Here is a 24,846-nt window from a genome sequence, read left to right as displayed (position 1 = left end):
ATTTGGAAGGTTAGGAACTTGGTTGGGAAATTGGGAAAGAGAAGAGATATATAGGAAATACAGGGTTTGATGAAGCCTTAGGCCTTGTGTAGCAAAGGGGCATGGCCTCCCTTGGAGATTGAGAGTGAGGGAGGGCCAGATGACCCCTGGTGGGGGGAACCAGGAAAGCCATTCCTGGAAGCAGAGTGGGTGGGACAGGAACAGGAATATACAAGGCTCAGTTGGGCTGAAGTTGCTAAGGGAGGTAGATGCTTTCACCCTGCTACTGGAGCTGAAGCCTGTTGAGGACTTCTCTGAACTGTCCGAGTTACCAGATGTACCTGATGCTGAAGAGCAACTGGGATCACTGCTTGCAGTGTACCCAGGGGAGATGGAGGACAACCCTGAGATTCAGGTACAACCCCAGGCCAGGGTAGGAAATGGCCCAGGGATAGCTGACTACAGCCTGGCTGGGTTGCTGCCTGAGTCTGGGTCAGTGTGTTGTGGTTGGATCTCTGCTGACCCAGTGGCAGACCACTCTGCCATTGTTAAGGCACTGGGCTGGGATGTGGTGGAACTGGGTAGGTCTGTGTGCCCCTATCCCCTGCCACCCCACTCTTGGCGTGGCGGCTTCCCCACCTTTGGCCAGGAGGCCTGTGTGAGTCTACCGCCCACTGAGCTGGGATGCTAGACTGTTTGCTGGGTGCTCAACCCCTGCCTGAGCCCCCTAGACTCTTTGCTGGATGCCCTGCCCTGCCTGAGGGCCTGGGCCCCTGAACTATTCATGGCTCTACCCTGAACTAAGGGTTGGAGCCAGAGACTGCTAATTTCCCCCTTTACTTAGGATATGGCTACACTTGCAGATATAGAGCACTGTGAGTTAAACCCACCTTCATAGAGCGCAGTAGGGAAAGCGCTACAGTCTGTCCATGCTGACAGCTTCAAGCGCACTGGTGTGGCCACATTTGTGGCACTTGCAGCAGCATTGGAGTGGTCCATTATGGGCCGCTATCCCAGCATGCATGTGACTGCAACGTGCTTTTCAAATGGGGGGTGGTGGGGTGGAGTGTGACAGGGTTTGTGTTGTATGTGGAGGGGGAGAGATTGGGTTTTTGGGGTGCTGAGAGTGTGTCAGCATGCTGTCTTGTAAGTTCAGACCCCTCTCTCCCCCACCATCTCTCTCTCACTCACTCAAAGCAAACAGTAAATGTTTGCTTTTTCTTGGAGCTGATAAGCAGACGGCTGCTCCGAAATGGAGCTTTGAAAGGGCATTTCTGCATTCCTGCAGCTGATTTCACAACAATGACAAGAGTGGCTACTTGACTTAAGGGGATTATGGAGGCTGATCACAGCGCAGTAACGCAACACCACGTTCACACTGGCACTGTGGCACTCCAGCGGGGGTGCAGCAAACATTATTCCACTCGCCAAGGTGGAGTACCAGCAGTGCTGTAGCTGTGGAGTCAGAGCGCTCTATGTGCCTTATTAATGTGGACGGGGAATGAGCAAGTGTAGCCAAGGCCTTAGACTGTTTCAGGAGCATGTCAGCAAAGGGGTGTGGCCTTCCTCAGACACTGAGAGTGAGGGAGAGCCCCACCCACCTACACACTTACACTTTGTTTACACCAGGGGTAGGCAACCTATGGGACGCGTGCCAAAGGTGTCACGCAAGCTGATTTTCAGTGGCACTCACACTGCCCGGGTCCTGGCCACTGGTTCCGGGGGCTCCATTGCTGGCCTGGGATCCTGGCTGCCGGCCTGGGGCTCTGCAGCCACCACCAGCTGTGGCCCACTGTCCCCAGCTGGGGCAGTGAGGGGTGAAGACAGGGGCAAGAGGGGGCGCAGCTCAGCACCTCCACCTTAAAAATTGTTCCAGCGTCACTGTTCTGGGATATTTTTAAGTCCTGATTTGCTGCTTATATCACTATCATGCCACATGGAACAGCGCACTGCATTTGATGTTGAGATTAGAATGTACATGCGAGAACTGGAATCAGAATTTTCTGAAAGATTTCAAGATTTCCAGCGATTTGGCCCAATGATGGTGTTGGGGGCCCAACCTGAAGCAAATACTCACCAGGAACCACACACCAAAAACACTAACCCAGGAACCTATCCGATGCCAACTCTGTCCACATATCTATTCAAGTGACACCATCATAGGACCTAATCACATCAGCCACGCCATCAGGCGCTTGTTCATCTGCACATCTACCAATGTGATATATGCCATCATGTGCCAGCAGTGCCCCTCTGCCATGTACATTGGCCAAACTGGACAGTCTCTATGCAAAAGAATAAATGGACACAAATCTGACATCAGGAATCATAACATTCAAAAACCAGTAGGAGAACACTTCAACCTCTCTGGTCAGTCAGTAACAGACTTAAAGATGGCAATTTTGCAACAGAAAAGCTTCAAAAACAGACTGCAAGGAGAAACTGCTGAACTAGAATTAATTTGCAAACTAGATACCATTAACCTGGGCTTGAATAGAGACTGGGAGTGGCTGGGTCATTACATAAATTGAATCTATTTCCCCATGTTAAGTATCCTCACACCTCCTTGTCAACTGTCTGGAATGGGCCATCTTGATTATCACTACAAAAGTTTTTTTTTCTCGTGCTGATAATAGCTCATCTCAATTGATTGGCCTCTTACAGTTGGTATGGCAACTTCCACCTTTCCATGTTCTGTGTATGTATATATATCTTCTTACTATATGTTCCATTCTATGCATCTGATGAAGTGCAGGGGGCTGGACTAGATGACCTCCTGAGGTCCCTTCCAACCCTGATATTCTATGATTTTAAGTGGGCTGTAGCCCACGAAAGCTTATGCTCAAATAAATTTGTTAGTCTCTAAGGAGCCACAAGTACGTACTCCTGTTCTTTTTAATTACATTGCTTATGCATGTCCACACAATGCTCCTTGTATCGGCAAAGCACGTCCACAGTCGGTGCTTTTGCATCTACAGAGAAAGCATCATGGGTAACTAGCCCACTGTGCAACTCACCACCCTCTGCTGCTGGGAGATCTGGGAATGGATCATGGTGAGCAGACCCCTAGGATCACTATCCCATGATGCAGTTCTTTCTGTCCCATAATTCCATGGGTTTCTGACTTCATTTTGTGCTGTTTTTTGTGCCCTTCTAAACTGTGTGCCCACCATCTCTGCCTTAAAAGCAGGGATCCTGAACTGCTGACCAGTCTGTGGATGAGCCTTATGAACACAACACAGCCGGTCCTGCAGTATTTCATGAGCTGGGATACAGAAACTGAATCTGTGGTGCCTGCCCTGCTGTGTGCAATGGAAAGAAACAATTCAAGATTGCTGCTGACATTCATGGAGCAACTGCACATGGCGGATGGTTGGTACTGGGCTCAGGAAACAAGCACTGAGAGATGGGATTGCATTGTGATGCATATATGGAATGATGAACAGTGGCTGCAGAACTTTCAGAAGTGCAGAACCATCTTCCTAGAACTGTGTGCAGAGCTTGCCGTTGCTCTGAGGTGCAAGGACACCAGAATGAGAGCTGTCCTCACTGTGAAAAAGCGAGTGGCGATTGCTGTGTGGCAACTGGCAAATCCAGACTGCTACCAGTTAGTCGTGAATCAGTTTGGAGTTGGAAAGTCCACGGTGGGGGTTGCAGTGATGCAAGTGTGCAGGGCCATTAATTGCCTCCTGCTATGAAGGATTGTGACTCTGGGTAATGTGCAGGAGGGATAGCTCAGTGGTTTGAACATTGGCCTGCTAAACCCAGGGTTGTGAATTCAATCCTTGAGGGGGCCATTTGGGGATTGGTCCTACTTTGAGCAGGGGGTTGGAGTAGATGACCTCCTGAGGTCCCTTCGAACCCTGGTATTCTATGAAATAACTGATGGTTATGCAGCAATGGGATTCCCGAACTATGGCAGGGCAATAAATGGAAGGCATATCCCAATTTTGACCCTAGACCATCTTGCGATAGAATCAATCAAAAGGGCTACTTTTCCATAGTCTTGCAGGTGCTTGTGGATCACCAGGGCCATTTCACTGACATCAATGCGGGTTAGTCAAGGAAAATTCATGATGCATGAATCTTTCAGAACACTGGACTGTACAGAAAGCTGCATGCTGGGACTTTCTTTCCAGACCAGAAGATTCCAGTGGGGATGTGCAAATGCCCATAGTGATCCTGGGAGTCCCCACCTACCCTTTCCTCCTGTGGCTCATGAAGCCTTATGCTGGGAACCTAGACAGGGCCGCCCGGGGGTGGGGGTGGGGGGCAAGTGGGACAATTTGCCCCAGGCCCTGGGCCCCGCAGGGGCCCTGCGAGCCGCGCCGGGTTTTCGGCCGCACTTCGGCAGTGGGCCCTTCACTCGCTCCGGATCTTTGGAGGCGTGTCCTTCAGTGCAGCTAAAGACTTGGAGCGAGTGAAGGACCCACTGCTGAAGTGCTGCCGAAGCCTCGGAGCGCTGCCCAGTGAGAACAAGCGCCGCAAGCGGAGAGGGGGAAAAAAACCCCGCAATTAGCGGCTCTTAGGCTGCTCTACCGCCGCTGCTTCATTCTTCAGTGGCAATTCAGCAGCGGGTCCTTCCCTCCGAGAGGGACCTGCTGCTGAATTGCCGCCAAAGAGCTCTGCCCCAGGCCGCCTGAATCCTCTGGGCAGCCCTGAACCTAGACAGCAGCAAGAAGTGCTTCAACAACAGGCTCAGCAGGAGCCGAATGACTGTTGAATGTGCCTTTGGCAGATTAATAGGTCACTGTCACTGCCTTTTTAACAGGTTAGACCTCAATGAGGAAAATATTCCAATGGTCATGGCAGCCGGAGGTGCTCTGTAAAACACTTGTGAAGTGAAGGGTGAAAAGTTTCCCCAGGGGTCGAGCACTGAGGTGGGTCATCTGGCTGCTGATTTTTGAACAGCCAGATACCAGGGCAATGAGTGGCTCAGTGGGAGGCTATTGGAATCAGGGAGAGTCTGAAGGAGCATTTTGATAACGAGCACTGGTAATGCATCTTTATCTGATGCATTTGGTCAGGCAATGTTTACTTGCTGACTTAAATGACCCTGTAATGCTTGCTTTCTGAGTTTTAATTATAGTGAGCAAAAGTTCCTGCCTCTAGCCACTGCTTGAATTTTAGCAGCAACTACCATGTGCATGACACAAATACTCTTTTTTTTTTAAATACCAGACTTTAACTAAAGAATAACACCCCCTCCCCCCCAAAAAAGGGGCACATGGCAATGAGGAGCAGTCTCTTGGTTCAAGCTCTCACAGCTGTGTATAACGCTCATTTCATGATGAAAACTGGTCTCTAGGGGTGGATTGAAAGGGGTGGGAACAGGTGAGGAATGTGTTAGGGGAGTTTGGGAAAGGTACGGAACAGCATTCTGTATGGGCTGCGGTGGGAATCATGCACACATGCGTAGACTGCAGCACTATGAGGGACGTGAGCATTTCTAGCTGTCCCTCCAGTAGCTTTATCATCCACTCCTACCCATGTCTCCTTTCCAGGCCATCCAGCCTGAGTTTTTCATTAATTGTCTCCCTCTATGCTCTTGTTTAGCTACGTGCTGCACCTGTTGACTGCAACACTTCTCTAAACATATCCTCCTGGTTCACCTCCTTATCTGACAGAAGTGCTCTGCTAGTGTGTAGGGGTTGGTCTTCAAGGACACATCTGCAGAAGCCAAAGAAACAATGAACTGAGACAGTATTGAGTGTACTCAAAGCCATGAATCACAAAAGTCACATACACCTCTTTCTCACTATCCCTTTGCTAGTATATAGTTAGGCAAGAGTCCCAAATAGGGTGAGAGCAGTGGGGTGGGGGAGCTGGGAAGGAAGGTTGGGTAAGAAGAGAGGTCTGGGTGGTTTGCAAAAAGGGTCACTACATGCACTTAAAGAGGGTATTCTGAATGTTGGCACCTTTTTCCACAGGTTGGGGGTAATTGAACCTGAGATCTCACTCCTGAGGGTAACTCAAGATGCAAGGCTGCATCTCCTGCATGCGTGTGGCTTCTGACTGGGTCTGTATGCTGCTCTCTTGGGTGTTGCTTTGGTCTCTGCAGAAGTAATTGCCACTTGGCATGGCAGTTTCCTACAGCAGTTGTAAATAAGTTTGTGTAATGAAGGGAGGTTGAAGCTGTATTGTCCAGTGCTGGAGGCACCCATGATGAGATTGTCCAGATGAGTTTTCTATTTGTGCGTAATTCATCACTTCTTGCTGAGTATTTTGCCTCGTAATAAAGATTTGTTAGACTAATTTGCTCAGTAAGCAAATCTCAGTCTAACACCTTCCACAGGAACAAGCCTGCATACCCATTCTCTGTCATTCTACTCCATCTGCTGAGCGCGTCAGTTCCTTTATGATGAGGTCCAGGTGTTCATTCTAACTAATTATGGCAGATGGGACTGGTCCTATTTCCCCTTAAAAGAGACTGTTCACACTGTGACAATTCTGTTTTGCTTTGCGTGTTGTGGACACTTTTACACTGGGGATTGGACTGGAATGAGAGGCCCCAATGCAAACACCTCCACATGTGTTTAAAGTTTACTACCCTGAATAGTCACTGGAGTAAAGTTTAAGCACATGCATACGTGTTTGCAGGATCAGGACCATATTTTGTTGGAATGTTTATCTGATAGGCTCCAATTCTGCAAACTGCTGTGCCCACATGCAACCCCATTGTCTTTCCTGGTGTGGTATACACGTCTGTCCCATCTTACGTGCATTTAACATGTGCGATTTCAGCTTTACACGGTCAGCAAAAAAATCAAAACAAGAAGAGAAAAATAACAATTTTAATACTGTAACTATAGCCTGGGCAATTCCGCCCGCCCTTACACTCAATGTAATTTTGACTATACACGATTTTCGCTTTACGTGCTGACTGCGGAACGTAACCCCAGAGTAAGATGCAACAGACCTGTATAGGCACAGTAGTCTGAATATACAAATCACAATGTCACAGTTGGATCATATTTATTTATTGTAAAATGCTTTGAAGATGAAATGGGCAATATGAACTGCTGTTTGTAAAAAAACCCCACCCTATGCCCTACTACTCACTATGATCTGCTGGTGTTATTTAATACCTTATATATTATTCATATTACTATCCATACATATCATTTTCTTATAAAATAGACCTGGACTTAGATTTGATCTTCCCCAGAGTTTAGGGTGTCCAGAAGCTGTTTCAATGGTTGGTCCATTCCATTCACCAGCTGCTAAGTTTGGATTTGTATGTTGATTTCTACACAGTTGAGGGAGTGTGATGGAGAATATGCCTGGCTGAATAATTTGAATCTGGGTCTGAACTTCTTTAGGATATCCGATTCTGGCTCCAGGTGGCTGGTTTGGCCCAATCTCTAATTACAAATCTGTCACATTTTAGGCTTATTTAACATGCGCGGTCGGCAAAAACAAGAAAGAAAAAAGAAAAATAATTTAAATACTGTTTCTGTAGTGTGGGCGATTCCGCCCGCTATTACACTCAATGTAATTTTGACTATACAGGATTTTTGCTTTATGTGCTAACTGCGGAACGTAACCCCAGCGTAAGATGAACCAAAGCTGTAATATCTACAGCTCATGGACTAGAAATTGAGCCAGGACCCTGGATCCCAAGTGCCTGAATTTGGGGCACATTCAGACCCAGAGAGGCCCTGTGGCAGCCAGCCTCTCTCAAGAGTGTGTTGGGGGGGGCGGGACTCAGCCTCCCCCTCCTCCCCGCATTAGGGAAGTGCCTACCCAGCTGCCGGGCCTGGCGTGGCTCCCGGGCCCATCTCTCCCGCGGTCTCCTCGCCGCTCGGCGCTTTCGGGGGCGGCTCTGGCAGGGTAGTTTGGGCCCCACACGCTGAGTCCTGGCGGAGGCGGCGGCCAGCAGAGGGCGCAGCGCGCTGGGTCAGGGCTCCGCAGGAAGCTGCAGCCGGACCAGAGGCGGCGGCGGCCGCGGCCTGGTGTCGGCGGCGGGGGGTCCCCGGCCGCTCTGAGGCGCCGCCATGGACCGGTTCGCGTGGGCCAGCGGCCTGCTGGAGATGAACGAGACGCTGGTGATCCAGCAGCGCGGGGTGCGGCTCTACGACGGGGAGGAGAAGGTAAAGGGAGCGCCCGGCTCGGGCCTAGCGGCGGCGGCCGGACCCTGACACACCCCGCCCCCCGCGATCACCACCGGTACCCCGGGAAGGGGCCCCCGCCGGTCTGGCTGCGCAGGGCCTCTGGGGTGGGCCGAGTGCCCCGTAGCCCTGAGCCAGCCCTGGCCGCCCCAGTGCGCCTCTGGCTGCCGGCCGGGCTGTCAGCGCCGGCCCCGGTTCCAGCCCCAGCGGCGGTACCTGGCTCGGTGTCCAGTGGATGGAGCTGGCGGTACCTGCCCCGCTTTTACAGGCAGGAAGCGAGGCCCTGCCGGGGGGGTGTAACGCGAGGGCTGCTTTGCGCTAGACCAGGAACAAACACCCTCTTCCTTTAGCCTGTAAAGTGCCTAGAAGAAATGGAGCCACCTGGTGGGTCAGGGAGGGGTTCGGCCTGGACACCCAACGTGCTGCTTTAGTTTTTAACTCCTTCCCTAATCACAGAAATGTAGGGCAGGGAGGGACCCCACGTTAGTCCTCGGTCGCATGCTGCATGTCTGCACTCCCAGCTGGGCAAAAAAGTCTGAAACTCCAATAACCTTGTTAGAAACGTGATGATATTCTAGGGCGTTGGTACCACAGGGAAGGGAGGATCTTGCCCGGTTTCCTGGGGGAAACTTTAAACAGCTGAAAAGGAAGTTTGTCCATATCAATGTTATCTTTTTGTAATAATTATTTTTGTTGCTTCATCAACTTGGCTCACTGTGCTACCAGCAAAAACAGGGTGTTCTCAAAATATTTGATTAATCAGGGTGATATATTATGACAATGTATAATGCTTCAAAAATCAATGTTTACCCAGCTTGTTTGTTAAATTTGTTGTTAATTTAGTATCTGTTTTTTCTGGCCTAGGTAAAGTTTGATACTGGGGTATTGCTACTTAGCACACACCGACTGATCTGGAGAGAGCTGAAAAATCATGTAAGTACCCCATCCGTTCTTGTACATGGGTTGGCTATAAATTCCATAATAAACCATAGGTAACTTTTAGTGATGCGACTGCAAGAAAGAACTAATTTTTCCAAGACTAAACTTTTTTTCTCCCCATGTAAGTGCCTTATTCTCACAACATGGAGAGGCAATATAGTACAGGGGAGTTGCATCTTACGCAGGGGTTAGGTTCTAAAGTCAGCGCGTCAGGCGAAAATCACGTCTAGTCAAATTTACCCTTGAAAATCCCTTAAATTGCCCATAAAGTACAGTATACTGTACATGGTTTTGTGTATACAACCCTGTACAGTAATATGTATAAATGTATACAGTAATGTACAACATATAATAAAGAGTACATATGCAAAATATAATTTTACAGTATTTTTAATTACATAAAAGAGAGAGAGGGATGGAAGAATGAAAGAATAAAAAAGGAAAACAGTACACCTAACCACTCACCATTCATCCTGGATATTCTTGCTAGTCTACGACGATGATGATAATGGTGATACAATGACTATGACAATGGTGATGCGACGATGATGAATGATGACAGTGATGATTAGTAAAGCGCCCGTATGATGAATGATGAGACGATGAAGATGGGCGCTATACACACTCCGATGACTAGTCTTCCTCTTCCCCTGACAACACTGTTGGGGGGGTCATTAGGGCTTGATGTCGATCCAGGAGATGGAGGTGACGGAGAGCTTTGGTGACGGAGAGTGAGTCGTAGATGAAGTGGTTAGCTCTGGTTCAGCTCGAGAAGTTGATTGCGTAGGCTTATCTGTTGCTGGTTGTTTTTTCTTGAAAAACATGGTGATCGGCAATTGTCGCTGTTGTCTCTTGAGCTGCTCAAACATTTCTTGATATGGTCTCAAATTGTTCGTAATACTATGTGTGATTTTTGAGGCGTCTTTCCATAGAGGAGTCGTATTCAGAAATTAAATCATTCAAGTGTTTCGCTGCTTGGAACACTTCAGCAAATTTATGAAGATTCCAACTTGCTGGCTCTTCCTGTTCATCGTCGTCATCTTTGTCTTCTGTAGACGATTTTATCAGTTCCTCTAACTCCATTGTTTCTCTATGGCCCTCAATTAATTCTTCAGTTTCTTCCTCAAGGATGTTGATGAAGCCATCACCGCCCACTTGCATAGCCACCTGCACAATGCATTTCACTTCTTTGTCAATGGTTGGAAAACCCTTAAAATCATTCACACGTTCTTTCCATAGGTTTTGCCAGCATGCATTGACTGTTTCAGCCTTGATTGCATCCATTGCCTGTTTAATATAAGTGATGCAATCGACAATGTTAAAGGACTTCTAACACTCCATCACGATAAGATTGGGATCAGCATCCATAGTGCTCCGTATCTGTGAGAATGTAAGCCTCATGTCTCACGCCTTGGTCAAGAGGTTGGAGGATGGAGGTGATACTGGCGGGGAGAAAGACGACTTCGGTGTTGTTATGCGCAAACTGGAGTGCCTCAAGGTGACAAGGAGCATTGTCTATGATCAGCAACGTTTTAAAGTCAAGTCCTTTCTCTTCAAGGTATCGCCTGACCTCCGGAATGAAACACTTGTGGAACCAATCCAGAAATAATGCTGCCGTCACCCAAGTCTTTTTATTTGTTGCCAGAACACAGGCAGGAGATTTTTGTTCTTGCCTTTTAAGGCACGGGGACTTGCAGCCCTGTAGAGCAAGCCTGGCTTTATTAAATGCCCAGTCGCATTGCCACAAAACAACACAGTCACACAGCCCTTAGCTGCTTTGAAGCCAAGGGCTTGTCTTTCTGATTTTGAAGTATAAGTGTGGTTGGGCATTTTTTTCCAGAAGAGCCCAGTCTTGTCAGCATTAAAAACTTGTTCCGGAAGATAGCCTTTTCTTCTATGATTTTCCTTAGTTGTTCGGGGTAAGCTTTTGCTGCGTCTTCATTGGCAGATGCAGCTTCACCAGTAGTCTGCACGTTTTTGAGGTTGAAGCGGTTCCTAAAACTGTTAAGCCAACCTTGGCTGGCTTTGAATTACTTCTCATCAGAAGGCTGTCCCTCTTTGGCGGGAGGTTTGAACAGCGCGTAGAGGCTAAGAGCCTTTTCTCGCAACGTGTTGCCATCGATAGGCACATGTTTACGGTTCATGTCTTCCAGCCATAAGTTTAATGCCTTTTCAGTCTTCATTAAAGTCTTATCACGCACCTGGCTCATCACCTTAGCAGTTATTGGAGCACTTGATGCCACGGCTTGACGAATTTCTCTCTCTTGAATCTTGTTTGCACAGATGCTAGATTTGTTGTGGCCCCATTTACACACCATGTTGGAGACCGACATACCATCTCTCAATAAATCCAACACAGCCAGTTTTTCTTCCAGCATTGGAACAGATCGCTGTTTCTTCAGCTAAGCACCAGATGAAGTAGTTGGCTTGCGTTTAGGGGCCATGTTGTACGAAAAATACGTATCTTTAAACGCTAGAATCACACAGCGCGGCAAGATGATCACACTATGAGAGGCACGCAGGAACTGAGACTGACTGAGAGAACAGCAGATTCACGTCTCCCATCTCACGCTTACTCTGGGGCATACGCTGATTGAGTGGAATGGTGGGCGGAATCGCCCGCACTATTGTATTTAAAAAAAAATTTTTTTGCGGAGCACATATTGTTGAATTCGCGTAAGTTAAATGCATGTATGATGCGACTCCACTGTATGATCAACTGGGGTTGGAAATTTTAAGCTAATTTTCCAACATGTTCATAGCCCACTTAGTAACTCAATTCTTTTTCCCTCTTCCCCCTGCCATTCACAGAGACCGAAAAAACAACACAGAAAAGACAAAAAAGAACCCATATAAGAACATCTGTACTGGGTCAGACCAATGGTCCATCTAACCCAGTAGTCTGTCTTTAACAGTGGCCAGTGCCAGATGCTTCAAATGGAATGAACAGAATAGGGCAATTTTGAGTAGTCCAATCCCAGCTTCTGGCAGTAGGAAGTTTAGGGACACCTGGAGTAAGGTGTTGCGTCCCTGACCATCATGGCTAATAACCATTGATGGGCTTATCTTCCATGAACTAATATAATGCCTTTTTGAACATAGTTATACTTTTGGCCTGATATATCTCTGATATATCTTTTTTGAGATGATGCAACCAAAACTGCATGCAATATTCAAGGTATGGGCATATCATAGATTTATATCATGCTATTGTGATTGTTTGTGTCTTATCTATCCCTTTCCTAATAGTTCCTAACATTCTGTTAGGATTTTTTTTCTACTGTTGCTGCACATTGAGCAGATGTTTTCAGGGAACTGTCCATAATGACTCTTAAGAACTCTTTCTTGACCGGTAACAGCTAATTTAGATCCTATCATTTAGTATCTATAGCTGGGTTTATTTTTTCCAACATGCATTACTTTGCACTTATCAGCATTGAATATCCTCTGCCATTTTGTCACCCAGTTTAGTGAGATCCTTTTGCAACTCTTTGCAGTCAGCTTTGGACTTAACTATCTTCAGTAATTTTGTATTATCTGCAATTTTTGTTATCTTTTCCAGATCACTTATGAATATATAAAATAGCACAGGTCCCAGTACAAATTACTGAGGGACCCCACTATTTACCTCTCTCCATTATGAAAACTGATCATTCATGCCTAACCTTTGTTTGTTTCTTTTAACCAGTTATTGATCCGTGAGAGGCCCTTCCCTTTTAGCCCATGACTCCCTTACTTTGCTTAAGAGCCTTTGGTAAGAGACCTTGTCTCAGACTTTCTGAAAGTTCAGGTACACTATACAACTGGATCACCTTTGTCCACATGCTTGTTGATGTCCTCAGAGAATTCTAATAGGTTGGTGAGGCATGATTTCTCTTTCCAAAAGCCATATTGACTCTTCCAACATATTGTATTTATCTATGTGTCTGATCATTTGGTTCTTTACTGTGGTTTCATCCAATTTGCCTGGTACTCCTAGTTAGGTTTGACAGCCTGTAATTGTCAAGGGCACCTCTGGTGCCTTTTCAAAAATCAGTGTTACATTAGCTACCCTCTAGTCATCTGATACAGAGGCTGATTTAAACAATAGGTTACATACCTCAATTCATAGTTCTTCCATTTTTATTTGAATTCCTTAGACCGCTTGGGTGAATGCCATCTGGTCCTGGTGACATAGATTAAACAGTAATATCAATATGTTTCAAAACCTCATCTATTGACATCCCAATCTGGGACAGGTCCTCAGATTTGTCATATAAAAAGTATGGCTCAGGTGTGGGGAGCTCCCCCATATTCTCTGCAGTGAAGACCAATGCAAAGAATGAATTTAACTTCTCCACAATGGACTTGGCTTCCTTGAGTGCTCCTTTAGTACCTCAACCATCCAGTGGCCTCACTGATTATTTGGCAGGCTTCCAGCTTCTGATATACTTAAAAACATTTTTGTTGCTAGTTTTTGTGTTCTTAGCTAGTTGCTCTTCAAATTCTTTCTTGGCCTGTTTTATTACACTTTTACGCTTGAGTTGCCATAGTTTATGCGCCTTTCTATTTTCCTCATTAGGATTTGACTTCCAGTTGTTAAAGGACACCTTTTTGCCTCTAACCACCCTTTTTTTTACTCTGATGTTTAGCCATGGTGGCATATTTTGGTCCTCTTCCTGTTTTATTGGTTTGCTGTGTACATTTAGTTTGAGCCTCTATTATGGTGGTTTTAATAGTCTCCATGCTGGTTGCAGGCATTTCCCTCTTGTGACTGTTCCTTTTCATTTCTGTTTGACTAGCTTCCTCATTTTTGTGTAGTTCCCCTTTTAGAAGTTGGGTTTCTTTGGCATTTTTCCCCCTACAAGAATGTTAAATTCAATTATGTTATGGTCGCTATTACTGAGTGATTCAGCTGTCTTCACTTCTTGGACCAAATCCTGCATTCCAATTTAGGACTAAATCAAGAATTTCCTCTTCCCTTGTGGGTTTCAGGACAAGCTACTCCAAGATGCGATCATTTTAATGTTTCTAGAAATTTTACATCTGTATCATTTTCTGAGGTGCCATATACCCACCCAGTCAGTATGGGGATAGTTGAAATCTCTCATTATTATTGTGTTTTCTCCCTGAGCATTTCACAATCACCATCCTGGTCACGTGGTCGGTGGTATATACCTACTGCTATACTTTTATTGTTCAAGCGCATTCTGTTTTTCTACTATCAACACTCATGTCTGAAAAAGGGCAGGGATAGGCATTAAGATTTATTCTCTTCCTCAGCATACAAAGCAAGAGAGAATCTAAGGCTGTGTACTAGAAACTGTTATTCTTGAGACTGATCCCCAATTGTTCAAGTAGGTAGAAATCCACAACTCCTAAAGATCAAAATCAAACAGAAGCATCATGATGGAAATCCCTGTCCTAAAAGCCCATTGTTACTGGAAGCATCTTCTTTAACAAAGCCCTAGAAGACAGGATAACAAGAAGTTCTGAGGCCACCAAAAAAAAAATCCTTGTTTTGGTGTTGTGACTAGAATTCTGTTGTAAACCATACAAGTTTGCAAGGCTTTGGGTCACAGCCTTGAAATGTCCCCGAGAGCAGGGTACTACCAAGAAGGGGGTCTTATGCCATAAATTCCTTTCCCATTTCCGTTTTCTCACCTTAAAAAGCATCAGAACAATGAGGGATGGAGCAACAAAACTCCCTAAAACTAGTCAAAATGCTGACAGAAATGAAAGTTAAACAGCGCTGGTGAAGTCCTGAGTTCTGTTCATGCCCTGTCTCTGTTGTTTCTTTTTCACATGGTATCAAAGTAATGTTACTTGTAAAATTTATACAAGTATTATCCACAAAAATAACTATGTCAAAAGAACATTATTAAGGTTACAAAGTCAAGCACTTGGTTAGGAAAGCCAGAATTAAGGTTGCCTGTGCAATGTTAGTTTGACTCCCTTGCAGGTATGCATTATGATAGTCTTTAAATACATGATGACATACTATTTTGTCCACAGTCTCTGCTAAGCATCTGCAAACTGCGATTCTTCAAAAGCTTGTAACTTAGCTGAGTGTGGGTGGATTTTCACAAGGATGGCAAACAGCATATCTCTGACCCAAATTTCAAGTCCCTGTTCCAGAAGATAGAGGTCCTAGAACTGTTTAAAGAAAAGGTTCCAGAATTTTTTAACATGGGCAAAACAATATATTTTTTCCATAACCTTGTTCTAAGAAACAGTCAAACTGTTTTGGCTGAAATTTTCCGAAATAATTCAACCTGAGGGAGACAGCACAGAACATTTCAGCCAAATGGCTAAAGTTCTGCTTATAACTTTGCCAAAAACAGGGTCTCATAATGCAAAATGTCAGGCTACTTTAGTAATATCCCCACTGATCATTATTTTTAGATACTGCATCTTCTGTGAAAACAAAACAGTGACAAACAGCAGCAGCGTTTTATAGCTGCTATATGGTCATGTACCATCTGTATTTGGTCAGTACAGGAAAATACTGTGATTTCCAAAATACTAAATACTGAATTCTTCCTAGTTTGGTGCATAGCTATGTTGTTCTAAGCTGGTGTTAATGAGAATGTTGGGCATTAGAAAATAAATACAAATAAGTTCTGTGATCTCAGACCAGGGCCGCCCAGAGAATTCAGGGGGCCTGGGGCAAAGCAATTTCAGGGGCCCCTTCCATAAAAAAAATTGCAATACTATATTCTCATGGGGGCCCCTGCAGGACCCAGGGCAAATTGCCCCACTTGCTCCCCCTCCATGGGAGGCCCTGGGAAAAATAAACCTTCCACATCTCAGTACAAACCCAGTTTTGAGAGAACTTCTTTACAAGGTATCACTGGTTCTCAGCATCAGCTAGTGCTAAAGGCACTAAAGCTCATTAAAAGGGTTGGACAAATATTTTCCATCAAAACTTTTTTTGGATCGAAAACTAGGGGTTTTTAAAAAGCAGAAAAAAATCCTGGACAATGTCTGCTTTCCTTCAAAATTTGTTGTGGTTTTTTTTAATTAAAAAGCTGAAATTAGTCTGCCAAAACCTGAACATGGTTTGGGGTTTCAGAAGTGTGTGGCCAAATATTTGCTGCTTGCTGTGTTTGACTGTTTTAAAGAAACAATAAAAAATTCTGCTTTAAAAAAAAATCCAAAACTTTTGAACCACCTCAGCTTGTGACCAAACGCCTGAGCCCATCCAGTCAGAGATTTTTCCAGGTTTCTGATACTCTGCTGGCTTCCTTGACTCGTACCTGTCTCCATAACTTTGGGTTCATTTAGGTTAGAACATAAGAATGGCCATTCTGGGTCAGACCAAAGGTCCATCCAGCCCAGTATCCTGTCTACCGACAATGGCCAATGCCAAGTGCCCCAGAGGGAGTGAACCTAACAGGTAATGATCAAGTGATCTCTCTCCTGCCATCCATCACCACCCTCTGACAAACAGAGGCTAGGGACACCATTCCTTACCCATCCTGGCTAATAGCCATTAATGGACTTAACCTCCATGCATTTATCTATTTCCTAGGGACTGGCTCCATGGGGTCCCTCACAAACTGAAGATCGTTACTGTGGGTTTGTCTTTAGTATAGCTTATGTACATACTCCACGAACTGAGCATTTGAGCTTGTTCCAGAATCTGGGATGAGCCTATGTTGTGAAAACTGAAATGCTCAAAATAGCACATGCATGTGAATGGAAACAGGGTGCTAAAATTAAATTAACCCAGGGGTTCTCAAACTGGAGGTCGGGACCCCTCAGGGGGTCACGAGGTTATTACTGGGGGGTGCGAGCTGTCAGCCTCCACCTCAAACCCCGCTTTGCCTCCAGCATTTATAATAGTGTTAAATATATTAAAAAGTATTTTCAATTTATAAGGGGGGGGGAGAGGTCGCACTCAGAGGTTTGCTATGTGAAACGGGTCACCAGGACAAAAGTTTGAGAACCACTGAATTAACCCCTCTGAAGCCTCAGGGAATTCAGGGGAGGGGGGGCCTCCCTTGGTAGGGTTGGGCAGGATATTGCTCTTTTCATGTGATCCCTCCCCCAGTGGCTAATTTGAAATGAAGCTACTCTCCCCTGACATGAATCTCCCTATGGCACTGAAATTAAATATAGACAATAATTTGGCATTTGAGAAGTGAAAGGGATGGTAGCCCTAATGGAAAAGCTAACAGCTTGGCTCTTCTGCAAGCCTCAAACTGCTGAATGAGCTTTATGGTAGGGAAGGCTGTGCCTCCCAAACAGCCTGGCCCTGCCCCCTATCCGACCCCCACCCACTTCCTGCCCCCCGACTGCCCACCCCCCCCTCAGAATCCCCAACCCATCCTGCTCCTTGTCCCCTCACCGTCCCCCAGAGATCCCCCCCCAACCACCATCCTGGGACCCCACCCCTGTCCCCTGACTGCCCCGACCCCTATCCACCCCCCTGCTGAGTCCTGACAGACCCCCGGAATGCCCACAATCCAACCCCCCCATTCCCTGTCCCCTGACTGCTCCCCACACCTCTGCCCCCTCCCTGTCCCCTGACTGTCCCCAAGACTCGCTGCCCCTTAGCCAACCTCCCCGGCCTCAGCCTCTTACCCCCGGCTCCCCCCTCACCTGGAGCCTCAGCGCGTCGCTGAACAGCTGCAGTGTGTCTCCGGTGGGGCCCCTGAGCTCCGCCCCGCTCGGAGCCACATAGGAAGGGGGCGGGGCTGCGAGCTCCAGGCTGAGCGGAGGAAACTCAGGGCCCCGCCTGAGCTCACAGCCCCGCCCCCTTCCTACGCGGCTCTGAGTGGGGCAGAGCTCAGGGGCCCTGCCAGAGACACGCTGCAGCGCTGTTCAGGGACACTGCTTGATGTGCTGAGGCTCCGGGAGAGGGGTGGAGGCGGGGGTAAGGGGCCGGGGTGGGAGCTTCAGCCGTTCTCTTGGGGGCCCCTGTGGAGCCCGGGGCCTGGGGCAAATTGCCCCACTTGCCGCCCCCCCCCCCCACCGGGCAGCCCTGTCTCAGACTCCCAATGCACGCTTAAGCTAGCTATCTGTTTTTGGATTTAGAAAGTTAAAAAATGGGGTATCTACAAGAAGCAATTGTTACCTTTTTTCATTGTCTTTGCCTGCATGATGCCAGTGTGTAAGATCTTTGTAGTTGGGTCCTTGACTTACCTGTATGTGAAGCATCTAATTCTTTCTGACCACTCTACAAATAATAATAAATTTGTATACCACCTAAAATGCCTAGAAACCCAGTGGCTGAGTTAAGGACATTGTGTCAGTCCTAAGTCCCTTCCTTGTCTGATTATCTAACAATTATAACTTCATGTTCACTTTTTAGTTTTCAGTTTAAATTCCTTTTTAAATAGTAGTGTAAGGATAATTTTCTATTGCAACCAGCATAATCTTCTATATGGAATGGCTTTTGGGATAACCTCCTACAAATATTAGTGCTGTTGACTTTTTTATTTATTAAAAGAGGACAAAAATGTGTTTTCTACAAACCATTCAAGAAAATAGCTTTTAATTTCTAGTTATTTTGTGTTGCTTATTCTAGGAATGCTGCATTGCTATCCCTCTTTCTCAGATTGTCTTCATTGAAGAGCAAGCAGCTGGGATAGGAAAAAGGTAAGGTGTGTGTGTCTCTTTCACTTTGGAAGCTTAGGCACATAGGTTATGTGCCATGCTCAAGATCACACAAGAAGTCTGTGGTAGAGCCCAGGAATGTAACATAGATGTCCTGATTACAATCCATGAGACCATTCTTCCTCTCTTACAATAAGATACAAGGATCAAATAGGGGAGAGGGTCATTATGAAAAATTGTATATGGGTTTCTTGATTTGCTAAATAATTGCCCTGTAATCAGTGATTAAGTTTGTGATTCAGTCTTCTGCTTTGTAGCAATGAATAATTGGTTTTATCTCGCTTAATCAGCAGTGCCGTGGTGATAGGCTAGTGTTCAAATTTAGGTCTCAGACCGGGTCTCTTGCTCTGCAAGGCTGGTTGGGGTTAGGAGCCCAGCAGAGGAGCATACTGCTCAGTTCTCAGCAGGTGTAACTTACACCACCATCTAACTGATTCTGAAGGAGAGACCAATAACTGGGGCCCTCTCATTTGACAGATAATTAGAGCAGTATGATATGTATGCAACAAGAGAGAAGTTAACACCGAAGGAAAAATAAAGCTTTTATGAAGAAGTGTGTCTGGTCTACATCTACTTATGCCTGTGTCCTGGATGTTATAAGCAGATCAAATTGCTTCAGCCTGCAGGGAGACATTATCCCAATTGATAGACCCATACACTGGGCCTTGTGAGATCTTGTGCTAGAGGATGTGACTAAATCAGAGTATTGACAAAATAGATATACCTCTACCCTGATATAACGTGGTCCTCAGGAGACAAAAAAATCTCACCGCGTTATAGGTGAGACCACATTATATCAAACTTGCTTTGCCCCCTGATCCTTGTTCCCAGACCGCCTCCTCAAGAGACCCCCATCCCTAATCACCTCCAGGATCCCACCCCCTACCCAACCCCCCTGTCCCCTGACTGCTCCGACTCCATCCAACTCCCCCGCCCCCTGACAGGCACTCACCGGCAGCGGCAGGAAGCGGAGCAGCCCGGCCCCAGTCCGCTCCACCCTGCCAGCTCCCAGCTACGGCACTCCGCTTCCTGCTGTCGGTGAGTTTGGAGAGGTAGGGGAAAGGGTGCCCCCCCGCACTCACCTGCGGCGGGAAGTGGAGCGATGCGGCCCCAGCCTGCTCCACTTTCCTTGCCCTGGCCCCAGCCGTGTTGCTGGGGGGTGGCTGGGGAAAGGTCCTGCACTCACCTACAGTGGGAAGCGGAGCACCACGGCTGGGAGCTGGCGGAGTGGAGCTGGCTGGAGCTGGGCTGCTCCACTTCCTGCTGCCGGTGAGTGCGGGGAGGTTGGGAAAAGGACGCCCTCTGCCTCACCAGCAGCAGGAAGCGGAGCACTGCGTCTGGGAGCTGGCGGAGTGGAGTGGGCTGGGGCTGGACTGCTCCGCTTCCGCTGCTGCTGGTGAGTGCTGGGGGGATCCCTTCCCCCAAGCCCCCTCCCCCGAGCGACACAGCTGGGGCTGGGGCGAGGGAAGCAGAGCAGGCTGCTCTCGGCCCTCCGCTAATCCCCCGGGCCACTCTGGGATTGCGGGGCCCCCAAAAGTGCCCTCCCACAGCTCCTGCTCCCGAAACCCTGGGGGGGAGCCCCTGATTGCCCCTGAGACCCTGTACCCCTTATCAAACCCCTCAGCCCCGGCCTGGCCCGACACCCTTAACACGCTGCTCATAGCAGCCTGTCAGAGCTTTACTGTGTTGTATGCAAACCCGCATTCTATCGGGTCGCGTTATATCGGGGTAGAGGTGTATATTATTAAAGATGGACAAGAATAATGAATTATTGTGATGAAGTGAGATGGGGGCTATTATATTTGCTGAAACAGTGCTCGTTCATGAGTTGTTTTGCTGTTGGGCTTCATTCTAGACCATGTTGCTTTCATGCATATGTTAACCTTGGATGTTGGTTTTGGATGAATTCATATGCAAATTCTTCTGCTGGCACACTTGGTGAGACAGGTTAAACATAATATCGAGACCTTTTTATTTCCATGAGAAAGGTAGTGTGTTTTGGCAGCAGCTGTGAATCACTGTAAAGCCTTTGGGGGTTATGTTGCAGGTTGGAAGCCTTAATCAAAGGTACCACTTGACAGTTTGTAGTTCAATTTCTTTTTCAGAAATCTGTGTTTGAACTTCTAATATTTATGCTAGATCACCTCTCTGAGAGTTGATTGTACATGTGTTTTATTATTAGTGAAGTTTTACATTTTTTTAGGGGTTACAGTATTTTTAATATGGACATTCTAGTATAGAGATAAAATATTCTTTTTTATATTCTATTATTAATATTATTTAATGTACTTGACTTCTATGAAAGTCCTGAAGGATTATCTGAAATGTTCTGAATTTAAATAACCATCAGTTTTTTGGGGGCTTAGGTAATATAGAACTAGGTTAAGCTTTTAAACCTGACTTACACAATTAAGAAATATTATTTTATAAATAAGGGATATATCTTTTTTTCCTCTCCTTGCTCTCTCCCTACACCTTTCCTTAGTGCCAAAATAGTGGTTCATCTTCATCCAGCTCCTTCAAACAAAGAGCCTGGCCCATTCCAGAGCAGCAAATATTCCTACATCAAACTTTCTTTCAAAGAGCATGGTCAGATTGAGGTATGTGTACATACAGTGCAACCATATAGGTGGGATGTTTTGTCACAAATATTTCTGTTCTCCCAGTATTAGTGATACTATTAATCTTGCAGTATTTGCTGTGGAACTGTGTATGTAAGAGGACCTGTTGTCAATAATAAATAAACCATCACAACCAGCTAGCATTAACCCAAACTAAATGATTGGAATTACTCCATTGCAATTCCATCCACATGGCTGGATTAACATCATCTCATGATAACAGTAAATAACTGTTATCATGAGATTATCTATCATAACTGGATTGCTCAATTTTATTTTTAAAAAAATCACCTTTGGACAGATACTGAGCCTGGAAATTTCAGCCTCATTAAGTGAAAGTTCTGGAAAGTTATGAATGTCTGGAAATAAGTAATCATGCCCGTTTAACTAACAATTGTTACAGCTACCATTGAAATGTATATGATTGCATGGTCTGTAACATTTTTTTATCCTAAAAAATTAAGAGTTCAGTATAAATGTGACGTTATGGCATTTGATATTCAGTGGAATTCGTTTTGTTGATCACTGAGATGTTAAATACCCAAAAATATTCTACAAAACTTAGATTGACTTTTTTTTTTAAACATATGCAGTTCTATAGACGGTTGTCAGAAGAAATGACACAGAGGAGATGGGAGAACATGCCTGTTTCTCAGACCATTCAAATTAACAGGGGTCCACAGGTACTTACTAAATCCTTGATACTCTCGTCTGTATGTTAGACTTAGGTTCAGATCTCCAGTCTATTGTGTCCACTTTGTGCTGTCAACATAGCCATCGCCTACATCAGTTCCCCCCCACCTCTGGCATTCTGAGGTCAGAAAGGGGGCATGGCAGAGTGGAACTCCACCATGGCTGCTGCTCCACTGGCATAAACTGGAGCTGTTCTCTTGCAGTTCTCCCTTGTACTGGGGCTGAGCAGCTGGGTGTCCTCACTGCATCTGAGAAGAGCTCCAACACAATTGGGAGCCTGCCCCTTAGATTATGTAGTTAAATACATTCAAAATAGAGTTAATGGTATTCTTGGAATGGCACAGAAGCGAGGAAATTCTAATTTATGAGTGAATATGGTGTTTGGTTTGATGTGCCATTTATAGTCTTTTAATTATGCCTAGGTATTGAAACTCATGATGTAAAATAATCACATTCTGTGTAGAAACTTCTACAATATGAGACACACAAGGAAGATGAAGAATGGAGTTTCAGCCTTAATTTTAACCTTTCTTGGTTTTGTGGGTTCTAGACTCTTGGTATTGCTTTAATATAGTTGCTTGGAGCCTGTGTGCATCATATGTGTGAGTAGCTATGATTTAAATGGACAGTTTCGATTATTGGGAATATCTTCAAGATGTGTGCCTATTAAATTGCTTTCCTTAATCTGTATTTTGAAATTATAAACTCTTTGGGAATATCATCCTTTGTATTTGGAAACTGCTGGTGACATTTTGGGTACAGCCATCATATAAATGAGTTACAGTAGGGAGGATGGTGCTGTTGTCAATGGTGACAGAGAATAGGAGAGGACAGAGAGAGTTCAATTTGGCAATGTTAAGTTTAAGTTGCCCATGAGACATCTATGAGAAGATGTTGAGACTGGCTGAAATACAGATTGGATGGAAATAGGTCAGGAATGGAAAGGTAGATTTGTGCATATATATATGTAAAGATGGTAGTTGAAGCCACGTACGTGGATGAGATTGCCCAAAGAAAAGGTGTAGACCAAGAAAAGGAGGGAATCAAGGACTGAGACTTCTGGGACACAGAGAGTTGGAGAATCTAAAAGAATGAGCAGAGAGATGGTGAGAGAACCAGGAGCAGATGGAAACTCAAGGGTTTGCAAGATTTTAAGGAAAGAACTATTGAGTGTCAAAATCAATAGGGAGGACAAGGAGAATGAGGGTGGACTTAGAGACCTGGAGGCTAGGCCAGGAAGAGGCTGATAAATTTCATATGACTCTCCAATTTAGTAAAAGGATATCACTCCATATGTTGCATGTAGGTGTCACATGCTATTTGTATGATGCACTATCAGTAAATGGGATGAATGTCCAACCTTGTACCCTTCTAAATCTCCCCTCAGGGAAACCTATTCAGACTGTGATGGAGCAATGGGGAGAACAACTTCCTAAGTCCAGGATCTTTACTGAAAATGCTCTACCTCTAGGCTTGCTCCAGTTAGACTAGGGAAGCATCAGTTTGATCATCCCAGCTTATCTCTACTGTCTCTGTATCATACAAGAGATGCTATGTTCTTTACCATTATACTAACAGTTTAAATAGCGTGTTTGTCATGTAGTATTCTGTAGCAAATCTATATTCAGTGTATTTTTATTTGTAAAAAGTTGTTCTACATAAACTATGACCTTGATTTAAGGAATGTTATTCAGGAAATTAGCTGTATGATAGATCATTAACAATCATTACATTTTACTTAGTTCTTTGTGGGACATTTTCCTTTGTTGTACATATAAACTCTTTCACAGGGAGGTGAGAGAACTCTTAACATTTCCTTCCTTTTCTTTTCTTTAAACTATTTTCTTTTGCAGGCAGGAAGAATAAGGGCCGTAGGAATTGTAGGTATTGAGAGGAAATTAGAAGAGAAGAGAAAAGAGACTGACAAAAACATTTCTGAGGTAAATACTGCTCAAGTTTCAAGGTCAGCCATCTGCATTCTCTCAGACTTTCTTCTAGATGCAGCGGTGTACTGTTTCATTGTAGAGAGTTTTAAAACTCTGAACCAATTACACGTGTGTAACTTACAGTTATGTCTGTTTAACTAGCTTATCCCAGGTGTTTAAGAATATTTAATTTAAATGCTCCCTTTTGAGAAGGACATTCATTGGCACCAAAGGCTTTCTGTGTTTATGGATTTCAATACAGCTGAAAGGCAAAGTTCAATGGCCTTTCATCGGGGGGTGGGAGGAGCAGAACAAAGAGCCTTCTACAGAAAGGGACCAGTCCAATAAGACTATTGTCTTAGCTGGTCTAATTATGGATCAATTGAGGATTAGGTATTCATTTACCAGGTGTATTGTTCAAAGGGGTTTTATATATGTAAATAATTATTACACAGTAAATGTATCTAACAGAAATTCATATTTTTTACATTTTAATTTGAGTTTATAATTTATGCATGGCAAAGTGTTCAATAATCAGATGTCACAGTAATTTCTGCAAAAATATTGGCCAAAGAGAAAACAACCCCTTCTCCCACAAACAGTCCCATTGTTGAATTTGAGATATTACATGTACAACAGAAGCTTATTTCTCCTCTCCCCACCTCATTCTCTTCCTCTCCTTAAATCCTTTTGACCAGTGTTTCTCAACCTTTTTGATACAGGGACTGGCTTGCTGCCTTCCTCAACTGTGTCAGGGAGATCTCAGGGACTGGCACTGGTGCTCAGACCAGTAGCTGAGAAACACTAGATTAGACACTATATCTAATGAAACAATCCCAAGATTGCAAATAAAGAGAAGATTATACTGGTTTTGTCACAGTAATAGAGATGGATTTGAAACATCAAGAAGTCCTCATAAATTAACTATAACAGATTCATTCATATGGCAACTGTTTGTATTAGAACATTGCAAAA

At 45.2% G+C, this 24,846-nt stretch overlaps 1 protein-coding gene across 4 annotated transcripts in view; it reads left to right on the top strand.

Moving 5' to 3' along the window:
• The first annotated feature begins 239 nt into the window (after positions 1 to 239).
• Positions 240 to 24,846, top strand: part of VPS36 (vacuolar protein sorting 36 homolog) — a 37,083-nt gene continuing 12,476 nt past the window's right edge. The window contains exons 1-6 of one of the 4 annotated variants that reach the window (XM_039491966.1): positions 240 to 394; positions 8,955 to 9,023; positions 18,544 to 18,614; positions 21,118 to 21,232; positions 21,847 to 21,936; positions 23,800 to 23,886. In XM_039491966.1, the coding sequence (XP_039347900.1) occupies positions 371 to 394; positions 8,955 to 9,023; positions 18,544 to 18,614; positions 21,118 to 21,232; positions 21,847 to 21,936; positions 23,800 to 23,886 (456 nt within the window). In that variant the 5' untranslated portion in view covers positions 240 to 370. Of the gene's footprint in view, positions 395 to 5,927; positions 5,999 to 7,939; positions 8,073 to 8,310; positions 8,359 to 8,954; positions 9,024 to 18,543; positions 18,615 to 21,117; positions 21,233 to 21,846; positions 21,937 to 23,799; positions 23,887 to 24,846 lie in introns of those variants that run through there. The other 3 variants (XM_039491948.1, XM_039491938.1, XM_039491958.1) reach the window with 3 other exon arrangements.

Source organism: Mauremys reevesii, linkage group 1 (assembly GCF_016161935.1).
Source record: "Mauremys reevesii isolate NIE-2019 linkage group 1, ASM1616193v1, whole genome shotgun sequence".
NCBI lineage: Eukaryota > Metazoa > Chordata > Testudines > Geoemydidae > Mauremys > Mauremys reevesii.
Note: the sequence above shows the minus strand (reverse complement) of the source record. Positions and strands in the feature narration are given on the sequence as shown.